Here is a 19950-nt window from a genome sequence, read left to right on the forward strand (position 1 = left end):
CTCGTCAAGAATGTCATCTAGTCTAGGAATGGGATGCCTATACTTTACCGTATTGTTGTTGATGGCACGGCAGTCCACGCACATGCGCCAAGAACCATCCTTTTTGGGCACAAGGAGAACTGGTACGGCACAAGGAATGAGGCTTTCCCGGATGTAACCTTTTTCCAGAAGGTCACCAATCTGTTTCTGAAGTTCCTTGGTCTCCACCGGATTGGTACGATAAGTTGGTCGGTTTGGTAGGGACGCACCTGGAACAAAGTCTATCTGATGTTCCATGCCTCATACTGGTGGCAATCCTTTAGGATTCTCATCTGGAAAAACATCAGAAAACTCCTGCAAAACATCAAGAAGTTCACTCGGAATCTCCGGTGTATGATCAGAAGAAGAAGCCATAAGAGATTTTTTGTACACAAGTAAAAGAAATGGCTTTTGAGAGTAAAGAGATTTCTTGACCTGACTTGGCTTGATATAGAAATTGGAGTTCTGTTGGGATGATTCAGGTTCATCTGGCTTGGGTTCCTTGTCACGGTTCCTCTTGAGTTGGATCTGATCTTGATGAACCTCCAAAGGTGTCAAAGGAACCAGCGTGATCTTCTTTCCCTTATGATCAAAGGAGTGTCGGTTTGTGAAGCCATCATGCACGGCCCTCTTATCAAATTGCCATGGCCGGCCCAAGAGAATGTAACATGCGTCCATAGGAAGAACGTTGCAAACAACCTCGTCCTCATATCGGCCAATGGTTGGGGGGACGGTAACTTGTTCTTTCACATACTGTTCTCCAGCCTCGTTTAGCCATTCCAACCTGAAAGGATGAGAGAGAGGCCGAGTAGCAAGCCCTAGTTTCCTGACAAGAGTGTCACTAGCAACATTAGTACAACTCTAACCATCAATAATCAAAGAACATACCTTTTCAGAAACTAAACAAAGAGAATGAAAGAGATTCTCCCTTTGTTCTTTTTCATTGGTTTTGGGTTGAACACTCAGAGATCTTCTTGTGACAAGTAGAGGACCATGAGCTGGATAGTCGAAGCAAACCTCCTCATCAAAGATCTGATCGGAATCAGCATCAAAGGTCGGATCAGACTCATCGACCAAGCGGCCATCCGTCTCATCGAAGATAGAATCGACCATGCCCTTCCTAGCAACGAGTAGGGGTCCGTGATGCGGATATCCAAAGGAATCGTCATCATCAAAGATCGGACCAAGATCCTCTTTGTTTTCCTGTTCCATCCTCAGATTCAACTTCTCCATTCTCCATGAGGATCCTCACCCGTTGGTTGGGACAGTTTTTGGCAAAGTGTCCTAGACCTTGACACTTGAAGCACCTAATGTCTCTTGCTCGGGCGGAAGTCTCCGCTGAATTTCCTTTGTCATCACGAGCAAGAACATCAGTTTTAAAAGAATTATGTGTTGTGGAAGGAGACTTACCTTTGTCGTGATAGCTTGGCTTAGTAGCAAAGGCCGGTTTGGAAGCAATGGACGGTTTTGAGTAACTCTTCCTCTTGATTTGTTGCTCGATCAAGATGGCTTTGTGTAGCATCTGTTCTACACTACCATACTCTTGAAGCTCTATACGGTCTTGAATGTCACGGTTGAGGCCTGAAAGAAATCGAGCCATGGTGGCGTCCAAAGGCTCATTTGTGTCCGTCTTGATCATAAAGATCTCCATCTCTTGGTAATAGTCTTCCACAGACTTGGTTCCTTGAAGCAAGCGTCTTAGCTTGTCCCATGTCTCAATCGACCGTTCACCTGTTCTCCTCCTGTGGGTCAAAACTTGATCATACCAATTAATAGCATAGCCAGAGAATTCAGTAGCAGCAAGTCTTACTTTCCTAAGTTCAGAAAAGTTTTGACAGTCAAACACATGCTCAATTTTCCTTTCCCACTCAAGAAAAGCATCGTGATCATTTTTTCCATCAAAAGGTGGAATTTTCAGTTTCAATCCGTTCAAACTATCATCAGTACGACCAGTTCTAGCAAATGGATTGACATCACCTGGATCTCGGTTTCTAGGACCTCTTCTTGGACGGTATGCGGATCTGGCCTCATCCTCTTGGAGGTCCTCCTCTTGGATCTCATCGTTGGACCGGTTGTTCCTTCGCGGACGGTCTCTTCTTGCTCCGGTTCTAGGATGAGTTTGGTTGGCCTGAAGCTCATCAAGCCTCTGATGGATTTGATCTAAACATGCGTTCAACATGTTAGACATAGAATCATTCAAAGCACGCATTTGAAGGTTAGATAATCCAGCAACTGAGTTTCCGGGACGGTTTCGTTCATCATCACTACTCATGGTTCCTGAAATTTCTTAAACACAAAACGTTAGATAAAAATCCTCACTCTCTCAAGTGTTTGATCCTCACCCACTCACGTGTTTCTCTCAGAATTTGGATGGTCACACAAACAAGTTTCCACTCAAGGTTCTAAGAAGAACAAATCAAAGAATCCCAATGGACGATTTCCAAGCAAACACAAGGGAATTTCTTAAGAGAGAAAGATAAGAGATTTTGGTGTGGGAATCCGTTTTAACCACCTTAAAGGCTGGATTTCTCCTCAGCCAGCAGGCTTTTTCTTCCACCACCAATCCACAATATCAAACTCTTTTCTTTTTTTTTTTTATATCAAATCGTAGTTTTTTTTTATAAGTGGATGGTAATGAGGGGCCCGGATTCAAGAAAGGTAGAAGAAGAAGTGTTTATGAAGAAATGGAAGATGAGAAGATGAAATGATTCATAAGATACCAGACGAGTGGCTCTGATAGCACTTGAAGGACCCTAAGATTGGTTCACTCGACTGGATCAGATTTGATATGGACTCCGGATGGAGAACTAGATGGATTGAAGGGTCGCACGAAGGTTGCGGAAGAGCCTCCAATATTCCCGACTTCAGTTGGTGCTTGATATGACTAACAAGTCCACCAAAAGAAGAATCTCGAACCGTTGCTTGATATGACTCACAAGACCAACGAATTTGAGAGGTGTTTGCTTGGATATGACTCACCAAGAAACAAAGAGAAGTTCTAGACAAAGAACAAAGAATTTTAACTCAAAAGCTTAGACAAAATCGATTCCTTTATTCCTTAGAAGAGATAACATACTTATAGAGTTTTGTAGTCAAAGACAATAAATAGAAATGGAGGAAAACAAGACGTAGAAAATATAAATTTGACTAGATCTGGTCAAGGCACGAAAAATGGAGAATACTAGTCAAGATGACCGTTCGGCTCCTGTCCAGATGCATCCGAGTTGGCTGTGTTCAAGGCGGAAATGATCAGCACATGGGCGGGACGATCAGCAAGGGCCGCAGGACGTTCTGATCGGACAAGTTGCGTTCCAACATGGCCCAAGTCTTCCGGGAGCTTAAGGATCCTTGCCTTAGAGAAATATCCAAAAGAGAAGTCCATGATCGGATCGAACAAGGAAGAGAGATCATCAGTACAGTCGCCGGTACATGCGGCGCGAGCCAAACAGGCCAAAAGAGAGTAGCTATGGTCTGAATCGGAGTTGGCTCGTCCTAAGTTGATTCTGGCTTGACCATCAGCCTTAGCTCGTCGAGTTGGCCGGGAAAGACGAGCTTCAGTTCGGTCATCTGGTCGTGCACCAGGCAAAAGTTCCAATCCGTACGTTCGCGGATCAAGTCGGTACACGGCCCGATCGGTCTGTCTGGTCTGATCGGAAGAGTGAACCTCAACTGGGACGTCTGGAACGTTCTGATCTTCATGCTGGTCTGATTCGTCAGACTGGTCCATGGACTGGGGAACATCAGATAGTATCACCAACTCAATCAGTTTTTGTTCCTGAAAGATTGGTATCTGATAATATTATCATCGCTCATGAGATTGTACATGGACTGTTGTGTACCCACAAGATAGTCTCCAAAGAGTTCATTGCGGTCAAAACTGATATGTCAAAGCATATGATCGAATGGAGTGGAGATATTTGAAGAAGCTATTATATGCGCTGGGTTTACACAAGAAGTTTGCCAAGTGGGTGATGTTCTGTGTCACTTTGGTTACCTACTCTGTGATCAATGTAGAGGAGAAAGGGAAGATTTTTTCATAAAGAAGTCTGAGGTAGGGAGACCCACTTTCTCCGTTTCTGTTTGATTTATGCACTGAAGGGTTGACCCACATTCTAAACAGGGCTGAAAGTACATGCACCATTGAGGGTGTTAAGTTTTCGGATGAAGGTCCAGCGATTCATCATTTGTTCTTCGTAGATGATTCCTTGATCGTATTGAGAGCTAGTGACTCGTAGTGTCTGGAGATTCGATGAATAATCAAAGTGTATGATGACAACTCAGGCCAGATGATTAATCTAGCCAAATCGTCTATCACTTTTGAGGGGAACATTGAGATGATAAGAAAGACAAAAATAAAACATATTCTTGGCATTGCAGCTAAAGGTGGTACTGAAAAATAGCTTGGCTTACCTGAATGTTTCAGTGGCTCTACAGTCGAAATGCTTCACTATATTCAGGAGAAAATGAAGAGTAGATTTCATGGATGGTATGGCCGGTTTTTATCTGGTGGGGGCAAAGATATTCTTTTAAAAACTGTGGCGATGGCAATACCAGTTTTTGCTATATCTATTTTTAAGCTATCCAAAAGTACTTGCAAAAATCTGACAAGTGCGATGGTGAGTTTCTGGTGTTATGTTCAAGAAGGAAAGAATAAGATCTATTGGGTATCTTGAAAGAAATTATGCTTAAGTAAGGATCAAGGAGGAATGGGGTTCCGAGACATAGAAAAATTCAACCAAGCATTGCTTGCCAAACAAGGTTGGAGGCTTCTAAAGTTTCCTGACTTTTTATGCGCACGCTTTATACGTAGCAGATACTATCTGAATGGAAATTTCATGGAGGCGTCTTGAAATCACTCAAATTACCATAAGGAATGACTTAGTCTCTCAAATAAGAGATTCGATTGTAGTACTTAGGGATAAAATCCACACAGACTGGTGTATTCAATTAAGAGTTTTAAGTGATTTGGGTCAAAATGACAAATCCACTATTATTGAAACATGAATTTTAAAAACTCATTTAAAATCCAGTGTTATTGAACTTGACATTTTATAAAGTACTCTGAAATCCACTGTTATTGAAAATATTTTAAGTTGTGGAGTTTTAAAGTTTTCAAGTGATTTTAGAGTGTTTGGGTGGAGTTTCTTAGTTAAAAAAATTAAAACTCAAATCTCATGGTTTTAGGTGATATACTAGAGTGGTTTAACAAAAATCATTTTATTCTCTGCAATTCTTTAAAATCATCTAAAATCTCATTAAAAATCAAATCGCCTCAAATTTTAGATTGAATACACTCCCCTAAAGGATTATACATTAGATTTGTAGTTTTCGAAGTAATGCTAGACAATTATAATTAAAGCAGTAAATGAGGTTATGATTAAAGCAAATAGGAACTTCTAAGTTGCAGCTTGTTCAGGCTGTGCTTTCCCCACGTAAAAATGGTGCTTCCAAGTCAAGTAAGCGTCAGGGAGGAGGAGAGGGATCAAAGCAAACAGAGGAGAAGGGTCCATTAAACCCTAAGAACTCAGCAAAACCGGGATAATTATGTTATGAATAGTACAATAAAAGATGTATTGTGGTGGGGATTGGGAGTCTTTTCTTATGTTTTAAAAATAAGCTCAGTGAGCATTTATTTGTGTTTGGGGTTGGGGTCTTTATGGTTTTATTTTGGTACTGCAGTGTATGCAGCTCTTGGTTATTCTTTTGGTTGGAATAAACATGATGTTTGTTATGCTTTTTGCATTTATATTAGAATACGGTAGATAGGGATTAAGAGGAACTTTGTGGTACAGTGGTCTGTGTTCAAGAATAAGGAGAAGCGAGGTAGACTGGGGTTAAATCAGATCATTGGGAGTTTGTTAATGTACAATGGAGTCTGTGGGCATCAGGTCTGGTCATTGGTCTCATTAAACCATGGGCAGACTATACGGTCACTATACGGGAGGAGTTTTGGAAACTCGGAAAGTGAGGTTATAAGTACGGCTACTTTATGGTTTGTACTAAGGTGGCATAAGGCAAGAGTTTTTATATGGTCTAAGCTTCTGGCTACTTCATGTGCTACACGATATATTTTAAATGGGGGTAGGATCGGGTCTTATATATGGCCTCTCATGACTTTGGACACAGGATTGCTACGTATTGTAGCTGGAATTTTTAAACAAGAATTGTTTATACACTATCTACAAATGCAAGAAGACAAAATGAGAATGAATGCTTTGGAATTCACTTTGGCAGGAAGTATAATGGAAAGTAACTCCTACTTGGAGACCAAAACTCTTTTATTAATCGGAGAGTATGGTAAAATTTTCCATATTCATAGGTTCAATAATTGGGATTGTGAGACTATGATGTTAAAGAAGGTATTGGCGTGGATTTTTTGGTTGAACTTTATGGTATGGTGGTTGAGATTTCAGGGTATCTTTAAGCCCAAATTAAACAGCTCTTGGGAGCCGCTTCGCAGTTTATATAATGAGAGCACTTAGTTGGAATTGCAGAGGAATGAGAAGTAATTGGACTATAAGTTATCTACGGGATATATGGCATAAACATAAACCAGACTTTTTATTTTTATCGGAAACTAAGCAAGATTTTGAGTTCGTTCAAGGGTTTCAGTCACATTTTGGATTTGATAATCTAGTCACAGTTGATCCAGTTGGACGGAGTGGGGGACTTGCGCTTTACTATAATAATGATTATCAGGTCAAGGTGCTATATACAAGTAATCGAATGATAGACGTGGAAGCAGTGACTTTGGGAAAAACGGTTTATTTGACATTTGTTTATGGGGATCCAGTCCAGGATTTGAGGGAACAAGTGTGGGAACGCTTGACTAGATATGGACTTTCGAGATCAGAACCTTGGTTTGTTATTGGTAACTTAAATGAGATTACGGGAAATCATGAAAAAGAGGGTGGATCTCTGAGGAGTGCGGCATCATTTGTTCCTTTCAACAATATGATTAGAAACAGTGGATTATTGGAGTTTCCTGCGAAGGGAAATAAAATGTCATGGCAAGGGCGAAGAGGTAAAGGAAAAGGGGCAGTAATGGTACGATGTCGCCTAGACCGTGCATTAGCGAATGAAGAATGGCACACCCTATTCCCATGCTCCCATACTGAATATTTGGGACTGGTGGCATCTGATCATCGTCCAGTGGTAGCTTATCTAGAAGATAAGGTTGTTCGAAGGAGAGGTCAATTTCGATTTGATAAGAGATGGGTTGGTCAGGATGGTCTAATGGAATCAATTACAATGGGATGGTCGGCATATAAGGAAGGCAGCGGAAATGGTATAGTGGATAAGATTAGTAATTGTCGGCACAAAATAGCAAAATGGCGGAAAAATAATCCACCTTTTGGGAAGGACAAAATAGCGGATTTACAGAAGGCTCTCGAAGAGGTACAAACTGATGATACTAGGTCGCAAGAGGATATATTGGAAGTATCCAGGAAGCTACAAGAGGCATATAAGGACGAAGAGGAGTATTGGCATCAGAAAAGTAAAAATATGTGGTATTCATCGGGGGATCTCAACACGAAATTCTATCATGCTCTCACTAAGCAACGGAGGGTACGTAATAGGATTGTCGGACTCCATGATGCAACAGGAAATTGGATTACGGAGGATAATGGAGTAGAGAAAGTAGCAGTAGACTACTTTGAAGAACTATTTAGTACCACCTCTCCATCAGAGTTTGACGATTTTCTATCTGAGATAGTACCATGGATTACTCCTCAGATGAACCAACGGTTATTGCGAATGGCGACGGAGGATGAGGTTAGGGAGGCGCTATTCATGATGCATCCAGAAAAAGCGCCAGGCCCGGATGACATGACAGCTCTTTTCTTTCAACACTCATGGCATATTATTAAGAGTGATCTGGTGGAGATGGTGAACAATTTTTTGGTGACGGGGGAAATGGATCCAAGGTTAAACATTACTCATATATGTATGATTCCAAAGACAGAACGACCTACAAGGATGACGGAATTAAGGCCTATCAGTCTATGTAATGTAGGATATAAAATAATTTCAAAGGTTTTATGTCAGCGGTTGAAAATCTATTTACCCTCTCTAGTCTCAGAGACTCAATCGGCATTTGTGGCTGGTCGGTTGATCTCTGATAATATCCTTATAGCCCAGGAAATGTTTCATGGATTGCGGACTAATAAGGCATGTCAAGGGAAGTATATGGCGGTTAAAACGGATATGAGTAAAGCGTATGATAGGATAGAATGGGAATTTATTAAAGCACTTCTGCAGAAGATGGGCTTCCACCAACATTGGATTAAATTAATGATGGAGTGTATATCGTCGGTTCAATATAGGATCCTCCTAAATGGACACCCACGAGGTCTCATTGTGCCACACAGAGGCTTACGACAGGGAGATCCGTTATCCCCCTATTTATTTATTTTGTGCACTCAGGCGCTGATTGCAAATATTAGGAAGGCAGAGAGAGAAAAACAGTTAACAGAAATTAAGGTAGCCAGAGCATGCCCATCGGTCTCCCATCTGCTTTTTGCGGATGATAGTTTGTTCTTTTGCAAAGCTCAAAGGGAGGAATGTCATACTATTCTCAAGATTTTAAAGGAATACGAGGTGGCTTCTGGTCAATTGATAAATTTTGAAAAGTCTTCAATTCAATTTGAACATAAGATTGAAGACTCGCTCAGGCAGGAGTTAAGAGATATTTGGGGTATACAGAATTTGGGAGGGATGGGATCTTATTTAGGATTACCAGAAAATCTTGGAGGTTCTAAGATTCAAGTTTTTAGTTTTGTGCAGGATCGTCTAAATAATAGGGTCAATGGCTGGACTTTTAAATTTTTCACAAAAGGAGGAAAGGAAGTGATCATCAAATCAGTGATTACGGCACTGCCGAACCATACGATGTCTTGTTATCGTTTGCCTAAGGCAACTGCAAAAAAATTGACGAGTGCAGTAGCACAATTTTGGTGGAGTCCTGGGGGCAGTACAAGAGGGTTACATTGGAAATCATGGGACAAGGTATGTGTCAGCAAGGAAGATGGAGGACTAGGTTTCAAGGATATAACTGATTTCAATACAGCTATGCTTGGTAAGCAGTTGTGGAGGCTAATAGAAAAGCCAAACACTTTATTTTCTCGAGTTTTCAAGGGTAGGTATTATAGGAACGCCTCACCCCTGGAACCGATTCGATCATATTCTCCGTCATACGGCTGGAGGAGTATTGTATCTGCTAGATCTCTGGTAAGCAAAGGACTAATCAAAAGGGTGGGAACAGGATCTTCTATATCTGTATGAAACGATCCTTGGCTCCCAACCATTCGCCCGAGACCAGCCAATAAAAATCAACACAATTTGTATCCAGACCTTACTGTGGATTCCCTTATTGATTCCACTTCGCGAAAATGGAATTCGCAGGTTATTCGTACTTTGGTAGACCCACAGGATGTGAAAATCATAGAGAGCATACCACTGAGCAGAAACCAGTTGGTTGATAGGGAAGGATGGCATTTCACAAATAATGGAAAATTTACGGTTAAATCAGGATATCAAGTAGAGAGGATTTACCCGGATAGGGAAAGATCACCAGTATTAATTGGACCTACAGTTGATGTTTTGAAGGCATTTTGTTGGAAACTAGGGTGCCCACCAAAAATAAAACATTTTCTTTGGCAATTGGTTTCAGGGTGTGTTGCAGTTAAGAAAAATTTGCAGGTGCGAGGGATCCAAGGAGATATATGTTGTACAAGATGTGGAGCGGATGAGGAGTCGATTAATCATGTGTTTTTTGAGTGTCCTCCAGCAATTCAGGTTTGGGCGCTGTCAAAGATACCAACAAATCCAATTATTTTCCCAACAAGCTCTATATTTACAAACATGGATCACCTTTTCTGGAGAGTTGTTCCACCGATGGAGGATCATCACTTTGCTTGGATACTTTGGTACATCTGGAAAGGAAGAAATAATAAAGTTTTTAGTAATCTAGATATGGACCCTAGGGACACTCTTAAGTTGGCAGAAACGGAATCCGATCCACACTCTGGGCAGAGGCACATATTTTGAAGAACCAGAACACGAGAACACAGGTTCAGGCATCTCTGCCGTCAATTCCTGGAAGATGGTGTTTTACTGATGGATCATGGAAAGAGGGGGATATGTTCTCTGGTCAGGGTTGGTTCAGTACTTTAGAAGGTTTTGAAAGTCTAATGGGAGCCAGGAATGTAAGAGCTTCTTTAACTCCCTTGCATGCAGAGATGGAGGCGCTACTATGGGCTATGGAATGTATGAAGAATTTACGTCAATTCCAGGTTACGTTTGCAACGGATTGTTCTCAATTGGTGAAGATGGTTTCGGAACCAGAAGAGTGGCCAGCTTTTGCAAGTTATTTGGAAGATATCAAGAGTCTGAAAGAGAGCTTCACACGATCAGAGATTATACATGTACCAAGAACGCAAAATACAAAGGCGGATAACCTAGCACGCAGTGTCAGGAAACAAACGTCTTTCGTCGTTCACATGGATCAATATCTCCCGGTGTGGTTTACAGAGTCAATATGAGTCTGTAATGTTGTCGACAAAAAAAAAAAAAAGAGAGATTAAAGTAAATAATTGGTTTTAGGTTTTGAACTATTAAAGATAATAGCTAGATTCAGTGCTTTCTCGACAAGTATGCCTTCTATGAATTGTTAGGAGTTTATAATTATTGATTGTTCTTGAACTCAAACTTAATTTATAATCTATCAACTTTCGTTTGTTTAGATTATCTACTGATGATATCACTCAAATTATTCTTATGAGTGATTTGTACTCTCTCAAATATGAGGTCGAGTTGTAGCACTTAAAGATCGAATTCACAGGGAGTTAGGGCACACACTAGATCTAAATAGTTATTGATTAAGCTAGGCTAATAGATTATAAAACAGTAAATAGCAGTGGTGAGCAAGGTAGTTGCTCGATTGATTAATTGAGTTGTTTGATGGAAGGTTGGTTTGCTAGACTTAGGGTTTCTATTCAGACAATGAGGAATATAATGATATAGATTCTAAGTATATGTGGATATTCTAGAACTCAAACAATTAGAATATTCGATCAACTTTCGTATATTTAGACTATCTATCACCGGATCTAGGATCTCAGCTATCGCTTGTTGGTCCTGAGAAAGTGTCAATCGATTCCAAGAAAGGGATGTCGATCGATACACCTTTCAGCCCGTCGATCGATGCAACTAGCGAGTTGTCGATCGATGCAACTAGCGAATTGTCGATCGATGAACCTTCCAGGGAGCGTTATCGCACGGGTTCGACGTGTTCACTAGGTTTAACTAAATCAGCTTTTGCTTGTTTCTAGCAATCCTAGCACAAGTTAAACTAATCAGACAGAGAACCAAGCTTCCGCTTACGCCCTACTATCTATAGGCAAGGTCCTAGTTAGCTATTTTAGAACACATGCATTAAGAACAGTTTAATTGATTCATATCCTGACACTTAGAAATTATATATTTTGGGCTAATCCCTCGTGAATATCTGAACCCTAAATCTAACAAGATGAATCTATTCAAGCATGAAGTTTGTCACAAAATCATAAAATGAATAGATAAAAAATAGAAAGCAATATGAAAACCAAAGGAGTTCCAGAAGGACTCTAAAGGAATTCCTCCCTTATCTCCTAACATAAACTAAGAACAATGAAGTAAAGAAAGCGTAGCCGTCAACAATGGCTAACACATAAATAGAGTTTTAAGTCGTCCATGGGTATTCTGGTAATTTGTGGTTTCTTCTGGGCTTAAGTCGGCTTTGAAACATACTCGGCCCGTGTTCTGGAATCACCATCGATCAAAACCAAGGGTGCACCATAGATCGACGTTCCGTCATCTCCTCGACAACTCTCTCTAGCGAGACAGACTGGCCACTCTTCAGTAAAACGAGCATAGCTTCTGATCTAACCGCTGGGTTGACGTCAGACCAGTGGCATTGGAAAGACAGCTCAAATATATATCTTGTGTCAAATGATCAGCTCAATCGCACTGTAGGAAGGTCTCCATACATATCTAAACATCTGACACGTCATTGCAGTTCTACACTCAAAAAGCTCCAAAAGACCCGAAAATCACCACTTTCCTCCAAAACGTACATAAACCTGAAAACATACTAAAAAGACTCCAAAACAACTATAATATATTTAAAAACACCTATATACCATGGCTAAAAGTGGGTAAAATCCATGGTATATCAACACCCCAGACTTACTCTTTTGCTTGTCCTCAAGCAAAACAATGAGCATACTCTGGAAGAGGTTTGAAAACAGTAGAGACACACACAATTTTAAACTTACTATCATCATCTCTACAATGTTGCAACCACATCAAATCAATCTTAACTTAGAAGTACTTTCTATGCAATATCCTAACTTAACAACCAATTTCATTCATCCAGCTACTTAACTCATCATGTATGACTAACCCCTCTACTGACCTCATTTAATACATATAAATAAAAGGTGTAAGCTTTACCTTGAGAGTATCGATCAAAGGACACATGGACTCTTACGCAAACAAGTATCTTGATTTGCAGGTAACCTTTTCTGATTTCCTCTCTCTCTTTTCACTTCTGTCAGTCAATGTCTACTTCCTTTGCAGGGTATTTCAATTGTACTCTCCATTGACTGAGATAAAAGACATGCTTTCATGAATCAAGCCCTGATGATTGCCGCCACCAGGTCATGTTCACTTCTTTTTGACCTATATCTCTTTTCTAGAATTCTTAATGAATCAAGCGTTAATGGTTGCAGCCACCAAATCCTGTTCAAATTCTTTTTATCTCTTCCAAAATTCTTTATCAAGCAAGCCTTAATGGTTGTGGCAACCAAGTCATGTTCAAATCCTTTTCGATCTGAAGGGGAGAGAGAGGGGAACTATCAACACTTTTACCTTCCAGACTTGTAGGAGGAATCCGATCTAATGTATACCAAGCCCCGAGACAAGCAGATTAAGCTCAATTAGGTTAGAGGTCAGCTTTGGTTCCTTCAAACATTCTCTGCAAGTGTGGATAACTAGCAGGTGATCCACTTTAGCATCTCTAGTACAATCTGCAGTCAGTAAATCTAAGAATGGTGCTAGAGAGTGGTCAGATAATAAGTAAAATTGAAATAGTTCACCATTCCCTTCTTGACTCAATAAAACTCAATAAAACACATAATAATAAAACTCAAAATAAAACACAACAGCAGTAAACCTCTCACCAGACTTAAATAACACTGTCCCCAGTGTTTATCCCATCAAGGATTGGTAAGAAAATAAATCAAAAGTACTCAATGTAACAAGGAAATCGATATACCTGTTCGCTGATGTCGATGTCGATCAATATAAACATGTGTCTGTCGATCATTTTTGGTGTCGTACGGTTGATCAATGTCGACCTGGTCCCATCGGTCGATGGTAGGGCAATCAACTCCTTGGTTCTTCTTCTTCTCTTTTAAAAAAAGAATTAAACTCAAAATACATGTAATAAGTAATAATGAAACATTTTTTTATGATGAACAGTGTTCTGATACAGGAACACAGCTACAGTACGTAGCTACAGTGCACACAGCTACAGTGTCTCCCGATGCTCTGCTACAGTGCCAATCAGCAGTACTGCTACAATATCGTTCGTTGATTCACTACATGTCGATCGACGTTTCTACTATAGTGCCTCTACTACAGTGTCATCACTGTATAATTTTTTTTACCTGAAATCTTTAGAAAACAAAAAATCAGTAATAAATGAAAATAAAACCAAATTTAAAACAAAACTAACAGTGGGTTGCCTCCCACTCAATGCTTGTTTGACTTCTGGAGATCTGATTCAGTCCGGATGAGAATGAGAACTTGCTCCAAAACAAGTTTCAATGTCTACTCTCTGAAGGTTTATCATTCTTTTGTGAAAGCCTCCTCCATAGACTCTTCTTCTTTGTCTATCATCTCAGCAATAAGGAGTGGTCGAAGCTTTGCAAACGGATGTGAGAAACATCTACTACACACTCTGGATTTCCTGACACCATTTGAGAAGTGAGGAGTCAATGATAACTGAGGATCGCACTTGATCCTTTTTCTCTTCTTCCAATTCCTACTTTTCTTTCTCCCAGAATTGTCTGATTGTGTGGTGGTTTCTCCATCAAATAGATTTCCATACACGTCGAACTCCTTCTGCTCTGGTACGCGTCAAGTGTAGATCGATGGTACCGGGTCGATGTTGATCGATGCTGCTTCTATTGTGCTTTTGTCGACTTCACCTCTACATCTCAACCCTCTCTGAGAAGCTATTGCATATATATGATCATCAAACATCCCACTGTAGGAACCCAGATGCACACGTCTATCAGGTGGGATTGGAAATTCATCTTCAAACACAGTACAAGGAACCACAAACTTCACAGGGTCATGTATCCTATTCACTCTTTTGTGAAACGCATCAACTTCTTCTGCGCATATAGGTGGTCTCATATGTTTGTGGACAGCAAGCTGTGAGGCCTCGAACTTGTATATTCCCTCTTGAATCGGTTCCAGCTCAACTGTGTATCCTGGCAGCTCGTCCAACAGTGGATATCGATCGATATTATCGGGTGGGTAACGATCGATGTTCTCGGGTGGGTGTCGATCGACGATCTCGGATGGGTGGAGATCGATGATGTAAGGTGGGTGTCGATCGATCTCATCAGGTTGGTGTCGATCGATGATAGGACTTTGGTGAAGTTTCCATATCTCCTCTCGAAGTATGCTGATCGTCATCAAGCTTCTTCGTAGAATTCTGATCCATATCTTCAAGCCATTCCTCCAGCTCCAAGTAGTCTTCCATAGTAACTTCTCTACTCAAATCCAAATCTCCAGGCTGTTCTCCATCCTTTAACTCCAAGAATTCTTCTAGCTCCAAGAAATCTTCCATGGTGTTCACTTTTTCTACATTTGGGGTAGGATAACAACTTGATACATTAGTGCTCTTCTGTGTCGAGTGTCCAAGGTTCTAAGGACAACTCGATCTTTCAGGGATTACGAGTGGTATTGATCGATGACAAAAGTATGAGTTGATCGCTGTGTCGATCGCTGCTGAGGTGCTGGTGTTGATCGATGTTGAGGTTCTAGTTTCGATCGATTCTGAGGTCGCGGTGTTGATCAATGCTGAAATCGTAGTGTTGATCGATGTTGACAGCAACAACAACAGCTCACATCGGTGTTGATCGATGCTGAAATCATAGTGTTGATCGATGCTAAAATTGTAGTTTTGGAAGGGGTCCTGACCTACCCAATCATACCACTCTTGCTTCAGGTCAAAGTCATTCATTTCAGCAACAACAATCACATCAGAGATCACAGCACCCTGAGCATTAATTAATTGTTCTGCGCTGTTGCGAGTGCGACCTTCTTCGTCTCTTAACAACCCATTCTCATCAACTTTAAGTATGTGCATTTCGATCCTCTCTGTCTCCCCGCAGGTGGTGTCGTTTTTCACTAGATGAACATTGTCGGAATGAACAGTGTCTGGATGAACAGTGTCACGGTGAATATTGTCGCGATGAACAGTGTTGCAATGAACAGTGTCATGATGAACAATATCGATCGATGAGGGATGAACAGTGTCGATCAACGAGGGATGGACAATGTCAAACGACGAGGGATGAACAGTGTCAATCCACGAGGGATGAACAGTGTCGATCGACGGAGAATGAACAGTGTCGAGATGAACAATATCTCGATGAATAGTACCAAGATGAACAGTACTGGAGTGAACAATACCTGGTGAACAGTGTTGTCCGACACAAGATGAATAGTGTCATTCGATGCTTGGTTCACGCTGTCGATCGCTGTTGCTTGGAGGGTGTCGATCGATACTTCCCTCGTAGACTTACATATCGTGCGTGAATCAGCAGGCTCCTTCTTTGAAGAACCCAAAAACTCTCTCCTCATTGGTTCCTGGTACTAAGATATGCACCTGAAAGAAATTAAGAAAAAAAAATTATTAGTTTTTTTGAGTAACCGAAAAACCTAGACTTAATCTAACTAAACAAGATCTAATGGCGATCGAAGCTCCCCGGCAACAGTGCCAAATTTGATATCACTCAAATTATCATAATGAGTGATTTGTACTCTCTCAAATAAGAGGTTTGTAGCACTTAGGGATCAAATTCACAGGGAGATAGGGCACACACTAGATCTAAATAGTTATTGATTAAGTTAGGGTAATAGATTATAAAACAGTAAATAGCAGTGGTGAGCAAGGTAGTTGCTCGGTTGATTGATTGAGTTGTTTGATGGAATGATGGTTTGCTAGACTTAGGGTTTTTATTTAGAAAATCAGGAATATAGTGATATAGATTCTAAGTATATATGAATATTCTAGAACTCAAACAATTAGAATAGTCGATCAACTTTCGTATATTTAGACTATCTATCGCCGGATCTAGGATCTCAGCTGTCGCTTGTTGGTTCTGATAAAGTGGCGATCGATTCCAAGAAAGGGATGTCGATCGATACACCTTTCAGCCCGTCGATCGATGCAACTAGCGAGTTGTCGTTCGATGCAACTAGCGAATTATCGATCGATGAACCTTCCAAGGAGCGTTATCGCACGGGTTTGACGTGTTCACTAGGTTCAACTAAATCAGCTTTCACTTGTGTCTAGCAATCCTATCACAAGTTAAACTAATCAGACAGAGAACCAAACTTCCGCTTGCGCCCTACTATCTATAGACAAGGTCCTAGTTAGCTATTCTAGAACACATGCATTAAGAGCAATTTAATTGATTCATATCATGACACTTAACAATTCTATATTTTGGGCTAATCCCTCATGAATATCTGAACCTTAAATCTAACAAAATGAATCTATTCAAGCATGAAGTTTGTCACAGAAATCATAAACTGAATATATAAAAAATAGAATGCAATATGAAAACCAAATGAGTTCCAGGACTACTCTGAAGGAGTTCCTCCCTTCTCTCCTAAAGTAAACTAAGAACAGTGAAGTAAAGAAAGCGTAAAGAAAGTGTTAAGAAAGTGTAGCCGTCAACAATGGCTTAGAAAACACATAAATAGAATTTTAGGTTCTGGTATTTTGGTAATTTGTGGTTGCTTAGAAAACACATAAATAGAAAACATACAATGGCTTAGAAAACACATAATGGGTATTCTGGTAATTTGTGGTTGCTTCTGGGCTTAAATCGGCCTTGAAACATACTCGCTCCGTGTTCTGGAATCACCGTCGATCGACACTGATACGCCCTAAGATAGGAACACTCGACCGGTAAGGTTTGGATATGAACTCCGAAGGAGAACTGGTGGAATGAAGGGTCGCACAGCAGTTGCGGAATGGCTGCTGCTATTCCCGAAGCCAATTTGTTTCCTGATATGACGCACATGTCCAACAAAAGGGCAGTCTCGATCCGTTTTTTGATATGACGCACAAGTCCAACAGGAAAGAGAAGTTTACTTGGAGCTAACCACACGAAGAAACAAGAAATGTTCTAATCAAAGAACAAAGAGTATAAACTCAAAAGAAGAAGGGAAAATCGATTGTTTTATTAATAAGAGAGTTAATATATTTATACCAGATGAGTCAAAGAAAGACATAAAGAAATTGTAGAAAACCACACCTAGAAAATACAAAAATTGACTAGAAAATAATAAATAAGTCAAAGACACTGATTTTGTTGAAAAACATGCATAGGAAATAAAAAAGACTGACTGAAAATATTAAAGATAGTCAAAGACTACAGTTCCCATGCGATCTGGTCAAGATGACCCTTTGCCTACTGTCCAGGTTCATCCGAACGAGTCTGGTCCATGGCGGTAAGGAGTAGGACGTGGGTTGTACGTTCCGGGGCGCATCATTCACTTTCTCTTCAAAAGGATTTGTCCACAAATCTGACTCTCCTGGATCAAAAGGAAATGTGGGTGGAATAGAGATCAAGTTCACATTACCACCTTTATGCAGCCATGGTAGTTGTGCAAGCCACTTTAGCTTGGTCACTCCACGCCCATCTCTTACCTTGTCAATCACGTGATAGTTTCTTTGAGTTATATTTCCAGCATCATACTCTTTAGAATGAAATGACCATACCTCCAAATACTGCAGGTCATCCCGAACGTTTTTGATGCAACCAACATCCAGAAACTTATACTGAAATTTTCTTCCGATATATGGCTTCAATTCTTCAAACAACAGAGCCTTTGCTTTGGCGGCTGGATTCCAGAAAGCTGATTCTCCAAAGACAAAATCCACAGCTTCGGTTATCTTTGATTGCACTTGTGAGTTAAGAACCGATAACAACCCTCCCCTCTTCCGTGTTTGATTCGCCAAGAGATGCCCAAAGCTTCTTCTCCCCATATTCTACTTCCTTCATCTTCTCAAAACAAAGGATGTATGGTTTAGGTCGTGAATAATGAGACTTTTAAAAATATCATCAAAATGGGTTCTGGTTGAAATCCGAAACAGTTCTTCCTTTGCAGCTTCTTTAGTCTCCTTAGGATCTGATTGCTCAATTGTTTCTGGCCGTGCCTCCTCATCAAAGATTGGACCAAGATCATAGCTTAATGGTCTCCTAGTGACAAGAAGTGAATCTTGCGTTGGATTATCGAATTGCTCTTCCTCCTCATCAAAGATTGGACCAAGATCATAGCTCAAGGTCTCTTAGTGACAAGAAGTGAACCTTGAGCCTGGTTTTCCGGATCTACAAACCAGTCTTCCCCTGCTAGCCTCCTTGATTCTGGTTTTTCATGGCTAGGCACATATCGCTTTTTTCGTGTCTCCAACTGATCCATTATTTTGTGGATCGGAGCAAACTTAGCATCGATCATCTGCATAAATTCACTTATGAATTCTTAAACAGTGACTATATCATTCCGCCTCTTGAATGACATGTTGTTGAAAAGATGAAGGATAGATGGGTAGATGAGAAGATGGATAGATAGTACCGGTTGAGTGGCGTTGATACCACTTGATACGCCCTACGATAGGAACACTCGACCGGTAAGGTTTGGATATGAACTCCGAAGGAGAACTGGTGGAATGAAGGGTCGCACAGCAGTTGCGGAATGGCTGCTGATATTCCCGAAGCCAATTTGTTGCCTGATATGACGCACATGTCCAACAAAAGGGCAGTCTCGATCCGTTGCTTGATATGACGCACAAGTCCAACGGGAAAGAGATGTTTACTTGGAGCTAACCACACCAAGAAACAAGAAATGTTCTAATCAAGTAACAAAGAGTATAAACTGAAAAGAAGAAGGAAAAATCGATTGTTTTATTCATAAGAGAGTTTACATATTTATACTAGATGAGTCAAAGAAAGACATAAAGAAATTGCGGAAAACCACACCTAGGAAATACAAAGATTGACTAGAAAATAATAAATAAGTCAAAGACACTGATTTTGATGAAAACATGCCTAGGAAATAAAAAAGATTGACTGAAAATATTAAAGATAGTCAATGACTCCATTTCCCATGCGATCTGGTCAAGATGACCCTTTGCCTACCGTCCAGGTTATCCCAAACCAGTCTGGTCCATGGCAGTAAGGAGCAAGACGTGGATTGTACGATCCAAGGTGCATCAGACACAAAGGGTGCACCGTCGATCGACGTTCTGTCATCTCCTCGACAACTCTATCTCGCGAGACAGACTGACCACTCATCTGTAAAACATGCATAATTCTGATCTAACCGTTGGATTGACCTCATACTGGTTGCATTGGAAAGCTAACTCAAAGCTCTATTCTGTGTAAAACGATCAGCCAATCGCACTGTGGGAAGGTCTCCATCCAAATGTAAACAAATGACACGTCAGTGCAGTTCTGCACTCAAAAGGGTCCAAAAGACCCCAACATCACCACTTTCCTCCAAAACGTACCTAAACCTGAAACATACTAAAAAGACTCCAAAACAACTATAATGTATTTTAAAACACTATATACCATG

General features: G+C 40.6%; 1 protein-coding gene across 1 annotated transcript; it reads right to left on the bottom strand.

Annotated features, from left to right (window-relative positions):
- Positions 1–279: 279 nt before the first annotated feature.
- On the bottom strand, positions 280–2290 carry LOC111205701. The gene is made up of 4 exons (XM_022701859.1): positions 1429–2290; positions 1271–1365; positions 1036–1221; positions 280–879 (listed from the first exon to the last, which is right to left on the bottom strand). The coding sequence occupies exons 1-4, from the start codon at positions 2288–2290 to the stop codon at positions 280–282; spliced, it is 1743 nt and encodes a 580-aa protein (XP_022557580.1).
- Between the last annotated feature and the right edge of the window lie 17660 nt (positions 2291–19950).

Source organism: Brassica napus, chromosome C1 (genome assembly GCF_020379485.1).
Source record: "Brassica napus cultivar Da-Ae chromosome C1, Da-Ae, whole genome shotgun sequence".
NCBI lineage: Eukaryota > Viridiplantae > Streptophyta > Magnoliopsida > Brassicales > Brassicaceae > Brassica > Brassica napus.